A 7,150-nucleotide genomic window follows, 5' to 3' on the forward strand; every position below is an offset into this window, starting at 1 on the left:
TAACCCCATTAACTTGTGATGGTAGTAAAGATGATAAATATCAAGGAATCTTTAAATGCGATACATCTAGAATCTACTTTATAAAATCAAAGAAACACTCTTTTGGACCTTACAAGTCATATGGTACACTTGATATTACCCCAATTAATGGAATTAATATGTTTACAATCAAGTTACTTTCATTTAAGAGAGATATGACAGATAAACAAACAATTACTATTCAACCTACTTGCCCTGAAATGCTTGAAGATATTTTCAAGGCTTCCTACACTAAATCAGATGAAGAAGCAACAACAAATTCTGAAGAATGTGGGTATGACTTCATTCCATTTAAAGTATTAGAAAAGTACAATGAGAATTATGTTGTAGATGGATTACATGCACCAGCATTCTCTATTTTTGATATTAAATGGGATGATCAATCTTATCTCAATTCACATACTCAAGGAGTAGATTATTCAGCTATTCAATCAGCAACAAAGAAAGTATACCAAACTGTCTTTAAAGGACCATATGATATGAATTAAGTAAATTAACTTTTCCATTTTCTTTTTTTTTAAAGGTAATAAAAAAAGAATTAAAAGAAATTAACTTGTAAAAAGAACTTGTAAAAAAAACTTAAAATGAAATTAATGGTCAAATTCTTCTCTGAAGAACTTTGTAAAAGTGCACCTGTTATTATCTTATGGACAACATTATTTTTAGTACAAATTTTATTAGCAATAATAGTTATTCTTATAGCACAAACTGGGTGTCGAGATTTAGAAACGATAAATAAGTCATTTGATCCAGATTTTGCTCCTTCATTTATTGTTGGACCAAGAGATTTTTTATATGGAACATTCCAAAGTGATTATAACACTTCAGAAATAGCAATGTTATTAGATATTACTCGAATTGGATTATTTTCAAAGATGTGTGATACAGTAGAAAACAATGAGACAAGTATATTTGATATTAGTTCATATAAAATAAATGGAAATAATGTTGGAGTTAAAAATAATTTTAGTGTATTGTTTAATTATCAATTTCAAGAGAATTCAACAATAGATGATGCTAAACATTTTTGTAATGCATTAAGAGATTTAAAGAAATGTTCATTATTTGGTTCATCTCAATTAACATTTCAATTTAAAGGAGAAACAAAATCAATTAATTCAGTAATTGATGTAAAACAATTATTAAATGAAACTCATATTCCAATTATTATTCATTTTCCTAAAATCCCTCGTGTAGTTTATTTAAATAATAAATGTATTGAAGCAGGTATTATTACAGAACAAAATGATCCATATGGATTATTTGAATATACACAACAATACACTGCATTTTCAGGTGAAAGTGATAGAGTTACAGCAATTATTGTTGGATGGAATGATGATACAATGACATCATTACTTGATGGAACATCAATTCAAGGTGGTTTCATTGCAAGAATAGTGGGAGAAGAAAATATTACGAGACATTCAGTAGACTGGTGGATGGGAAATGTCTCAGTTGATGTTGAGACACAAAGGTGTGGAAAAAATAATTCATACACAAATTGGATTTGTTGGAACAATCAAGGATCGGAGCATTATCCATTTACCACCTTAAAATTAAGTCCAAAAATTTATGAAGAGTCAGTTCTTGAAGGAATTAAATGTGCTAATTTAACTATTACTTCATTAGATGAAAATAATATTGAACTTAATTTATATGAACTGTTAAAGAAGGGAATGTTTAATGAAAGTATTTTTGTTCCTTTATGTACTAACAATAAAAATTGGCCAGAATTTGATGTTGTTCAAAATGAAAATAATTTCTTTGATATTACTCTTACTGAATTTATGGGAGATGAATTGCGTTATCGTTTTAATCATGTTTGGAAAGAATTTCTTGAAACTTATTTTGTTCCATATAAAGTTGAAGGTCTTCTTCAAGAAACTCATGACGAAACAAGAAATGATTGTGCATATTCATTTATTCCATATCAAGTCTTAACAAATTATATGAAACTTAATCCTGAAAGAACGGTTTGTTTCTTTAATATTTATGTTATTGTCTAATAACTCTTTTTTATAAAATAAATAATAATAGTTTTTAGCATTTCCATTCATTTGATATGAATGCTATTGATTGTTCTAATTCTGACCTTTCTTCTGATAACTTCGATCTTTCTGTTGACCTCCTTTTCCAAAAACGTAATTTTTCACTTCTTCCAAATGATGTTGTATTTGCTAGTTGGCCAAAAGTTCAGTTTGAAGATCCCTCATCAACAAAAGATGAATTATAATTGTGTTATTGTTCGTCTAAAGCAAATTTGTTTAAAAATTTTTTTGATAATTATTGCTTTATTATTCTCTTCAATTAGTTAATTTCTAAAGCACAAGAATATCATGAAAATCACATAAAAGTAATATTCACATTCAAATAGATTTAGATGAGATTAAGGTGAAAATAGTCATAAACATTACCAAACAAATAACATACAATAATCATTTTATTACATTTTATCATTATTATAAATGTCTTAAAATCAATTCTCATTTAAACACACTATAATAATAATTAATATTACCATAAATACTATAATGCAAATGAAATATGTAATTAATTGTATTATGAGAATAAACAAAGAAGTTGTGGTGAAATAGTATTGATAGTATGAAAATGAAATGATAAGAAAATAACAAATAAAATAATGAAGAACATTCATATAAAAAGAAATGAATATAAAACAATGAAATTAATTCAAGAAAGTTGTATATTTGTATGAAATGAACAAATAAATAATTACATCAAATAATAAATGAAAATGATGTACTATTTGTAATGAGAAATAACGACAATAAGACTGAACATGATAATAAATTATATTGTAAATAAGAATGAACAAATTAAACACAAATTAATAAATGAAATAACCAAATGAAGAGAATAACCAAAATAAAATATAAATTTAATATAATGAAATAATGAAGAATAAAATAAGAGAGAATAAAATGGAATAAAACAACAGTACAAATAAATTGATAAATACAAAAGAAGAATAGAAAATAAACAGAAATAAGAAATAATCAATAAAAAATTAATATTTCATAAAAGACAATATATTTATATTGAAGATAAAACAAATAAGAATAATAATTGATAAGATGAATGATAAATATAAATGATAAAAAGATAAAATTAATATTTATTAATAAAATAGAAATGGATAAAATAACACAAATTAATAGAATAAAAGTAATGACAATAATACTTATAATAAACATATTATTCAATAAAGAAACAGTAAGAATGTTGAAAAAATAAAGTATTACAACTTCAAGTGAAATACTGGTAAAAATATAATGAATGATGCATGAAAGAATTAATGAAATATTGTGAAGATAATAGAGGATAATGAAGAGATATAGAAGTACCTTATGAACAAGAACCAAAAGAGAATGAATGAAATAATCTTATCATAGTAAAATGAAATAAAAAAAATTAAGAAATACTGAAACATAATTTACTAATTTTTTTATAATTGTTTTTAAAAAAGAAAGATTTTGTGTTATTTACAAAGTTTGACTTGAAGAATAAAAAATATAATAAATGAAATTAATAAAAGAACTATAAAAGGGTTTGAAGAATAAGAGAAGAAGGATAGTAAAAGTAACATAATCTATGAGTAATACCACTAATACTAATGAACCAGAATATATTAATTTACCTGAAAGAAAAGCTGAAATGCTTTGTTGTGTTTGTGGAGCATTAATTGAAGTTAATCCTAGTAGTATGTGTGCTAATTGTTTACATAAAACTATTGATATTACAGAAGGAATTCCTAAACAAATAACTATTGACCAATGCAAAAGATGTAAAAAGTTTTTAGCAGGAACAACATGGTTTTATTGTGAGCCAGAGTCAAGAGAATTAATGACTTATTTAATAAAAAGAGTTAAAGGATTAAATAAATTAAAATTAATCAATGCGTCATATATTTGGACTGAAGAACATTCAAAAAGATTAAAGATTAAATTAACTGTTGAAAAAGAAGTCTTTAAAAATACTGTCATTCAACAAGACTTTAATGTAGAGTTTATTATTGTAAATGGATTTTGTGATAATTGTCATAAAGCTGAAGCAAAAAATACATGGCAAAGTGTTGTTCAATTAAGACAACATGCTGAACATAAGAAATCTATTTTAACATTAGAACAAGAAATATTAAAAGCAAATGCTCACCAAAATGCTACAGATATCCAAGAAATGCCTGATGGAATGGATATCTTCTTTCAATCTGTTGATCATGCAAAAAAATTTATAGACTTCTTACAAACATTAGTTCCTTTAAGATATCAACAAACAAAGAAATTGGTGTCTCAAGATGACCATAAAAACACTTATGACTTTAAAGTTTCTTTTTCTGTTGAAGTTGTTCCTATTTCTCGTCAAGACCTTGTATTTCTTCCAAAAGTTAATGTAAATCAATTAGGTGGTGTTGGACCATTAATGGTGTGTACTCAAGTAGCAGGAACATTACATCTTGTTGATGTATTAAAAGGAACCGAAGTAGAATTATATGCTCACCAATTTTTCCAACATCCATTTGATGCATTAACAAATTCTAAGAATCTTGTTGAATATTATGTTGTTGAAGTAACTAAAATCGGTAAACCAGTTGGACAATATCAATTAGCTGATTGTCAAATCATTAAATCTGAAGACTTTGGTGTTACTGAAGATTATTTATACGTTAAAACTATTTTTGGTAATACAATAAGAGAGGGAGAAACTGCTCTAGGATATGACCTTGTTAATCTCAATGCTAATAATGACAATTTTGAAAGTTATCAACAACGTGGATTAGAAGAAGGAACATTACCAGAAGTTATTTTGATTGGAAGAGGACATTTGTGAATGAAATAAATGAGTGGTTACAGAAATTAACCTTTTTATGTTACATATTTTAAAATAATAGAATAAATAATAAATGAACAATACAACATATAAACTATATAAACTAAAAGTGTTTAATAAATAAATAATCCTATTATTTTCCAACTCCCCATAACAGTACATTCTCTGGGGTTATTGTTTGAAGACAATATTTTACAAGACCAACATCTTGCATAACATTTTGATTTTTTAACCATACGACTCTAGCAACATTTAATAAAGTTTTACACATTTCACCAATAATACGTTGATCTTTTTGAAATTCTTCATCCCCACCAATTGATTTAGCTTCATTTATTTCAATACAATCATCTTGTTTTTCTTGAAGATCCCTTAATGAACTTGCCCATGAAGACATACGATGAATAACAGTAAGTTCTAGTAAACTAACACCAAGAGATTTAAAGAAATCAGACATACAATCATCATGACCGTCTCCTTTCATATGACAACAAAGAGCAATACCTATTCCATTTAATTTGAATTGTTTACTACATCTAACAGCCATTCTCAGAACCATATCTGTAGCAGATCCACACAAATGTTTTCCTATAATTGAAACACTACCAGATGGTTGGTTGTGCATTGTTTCTTTAATAAGTTCTGTAGGATCAAAATCACATAGATCAGCAACGATTCGTTTAACTTCATCTCCACGATATTTACCAATTCTATCAAATCGTTTATGAGATGCATTCATTCTATCAACAAGATAAACATAATTTTTATTTTCATGAGGAAGTAATAAATAACTTGCAGATAATTGACCAGTTCCAGCACCAGTTTCAATTATTTGTTGTGTACAATTAGAAGTATTTTTTAATATTCCTTTTTCTATTAAATGTTTAATAATTGAAAAACATTGAACTGTCATTTTTTGATTAGGTTTTCCCCAATAACGAGGAACTTCAACTTCAAGAGTTTTCTGGTCAAGTAAATAGTCAATTGTATTATTAATTTCAATATTATTACTTACAGGAGCAACAATAGTACTATATTGTTTACAGATAAATTCATACAACCTTTTAACTCTTGTCATTAATAATTTTAATACTTCAATATTTAATTTAGAAAGTGAAAAATGAATACAATCACAATGAACATATTCACTTCCTTTTCTTTTTTTATCAATTCCACTTTTAAATATTTCATCATTTAAAATTGGTAAAAAAGTTTCTATTTGTAATGGTGTATTGATTTCTACTGTATCTATTTTATTACAATTATGAATTATATATGACTTTCCATATGTTGGTTTATTTACTGGATTATCTAAACACGCCTGAATATGTTTTTTTAATCTCTTTTTTTTTATTATATGTTCGGAATTAAATGGACAAATTGTTTTTATCGAATTTTTTTCTTTTAAATGCTCTTTTCTATCTTTTGGTTTTTTTTCTTTTTCACCTTCCATTTTTATTGTTTTACAGTTCAATCTTTGATTTTATTACATTTTTCTCCAAATATTCGAATGTTATTTAACTAAGAAGTTTAATAGAAATAGTAAAATACTAATTATTTTAATTTTTGTCAAATAGTAAATCTTTAACAAAAAAGAAATAAAAAAAAAACTAAAAATATCAACGATGAATCTCAACGAGTTTAATCTTAAAAAAAGAGAAGAAAAGATAGATGAGTCAACAACAAGGAAATAATAAAGAAGCAGGATGGGTTAGAGTCCAAATTCAATTATTCACATTATGGATGGATGAAGTACTTCAACAAAGACAAATGGGAGTAAAAGATTTAGCTGTTGATCTTAAAGATGGAATTCGAGTCATTAACTTCTTTGAATTACTTTCAGGAAAGACATTAAAAGAAAAATATGATTTAAGACCAAAGAATCGTATTCAAATGGTTCATAATTTACATTTAGCAATGCAATTTCTTGAAAAAGAAATGTTAGTAAGAAATCCAGGATGTTTTGCAGAAGATGTAGTTGATGCAGATATTCATGGAGTTAAATTAATTTTAGGTCTTCTTTATACATTATATAGAAAATATAGACTAAGTGTATTAGTTGATAAAAAGAAAGGAAAAAGTATGAAGGAAGAAGATGCACTTTTAGAATGGGTAAAAGAAGTTACTGATGGATATGGAGTTACTGTAGAAAATTTCAAACATTCTTTTAATGATGGTAAAGTGTATTTAGCATTAGCCCATGTTATTAGTAATAAATCATTTGACTATGATGAATTTAAAGATAAATCAAGAACTGAAA

The 7,150-nt window shown here is 25.7% G+C and overlaps 5 protein-coding genes across 5 annotated transcripts in view; 4 read left to right on the plus strand and 1 right to left on the minus strand.

Annotated features, from left to right (window-relative positions):
* Window positions 1–194: 194 nt before the first annotated feature.
* EHI_083100 (uncharacterized protein) lies at window positions 195–527 on the plus strand (the record flags this gene model as incomplete). Its single annotated transcript, XM_001913902.1, has 1 exon — window positions 195–527. The coding sequence occupies one exon, from the start codon at window positions 195–197 to the stop codon at window positions 525–527; it is 333 nt and encodes a 110-aa protein (XP_001913937.1).
* Window positions 528–623: 96 nt separating this feature from the next.
* Window positions 624–2,275, plus strand: EHI_083110 (uncharacterized protein; the record flags this gene model as incomplete). Its single annotated transcript, XM_642991.1, has 2 exons — window positions 624–2,015; window positions 2,087–2,275. 2 exons carry the CDS (start codon window positions 624–626, stop codon window positions 2,273–2,275), a joined length of 1,581 nt encoding a protein of 526 aa, XP_648083.1.
* Window positions 2,276–3,654: 1,379 nt separating this feature from the next.
* Window positions 3,655–4,890, plus strand: EHI_083120 (Nonsense-mediated mRNA decay protein 3, putative; the record flags this gene model as incomplete). Its single annotated transcript, XM_642992.1, has 1 exon — window positions 3,655–4,890. One exon carries the CDS (start codon window positions 3,655–3,657, stop codon window positions 4,888–4,890), a length of 1,236 nt encoding a protein of 411 aa, XP_648084.1.
* Window positions 4,891–5,023: 133 nt separating this feature from the next.
* Window positions 5,024–6,343, minus strand: EHI_083130 (uncharacterized protein; the record flags this gene model as incomplete). The annotated part of the gene is made up of 1 exon (XM_649916.2): window positions 5,024–6,343. One exon carries the CDS (start codon window positions 6,341–6,343, stop codon window positions 5,024–5,026), a length of 1,320 nt encoding a protein of 439 aa, XP_655008.2.
* Window positions 6,344–6,561: 218 nt separating this feature from the next.
* EHI_083140 (uncharacterized protein) overlaps window positions 6,562–7,150 on the plus strand; it is a gene marked incomplete at both ends in the record, with an annotated part of 1,351 nt that continues 762 nt past the window's right edge. The window contains one exon of the mRNA XM_001913903.1: window positions 6,562–7,099. Within this exon, the coding sequence (XP_001913938.1) occupies window positions 6,562–7,099 (538 nt within the window). The remainder of the gene's footprint in view (window positions 7,100–7,150) is intronic.

The sequence above is a fragment of the Entamoeba histolytica genome, genomic scaffold (assembly GCF_000208925.1).
Source record: "Entamoeba histolytica HM-1:IMSS scf_1104750517567 genomic scaffold, whole genome shotgun sequence".
Classification (NCBI taxonomy): Eukaryota; Evosea; order Mastigamoebida; family Endamoebidae; genus Entamoeba; species Entamoeba histolytica.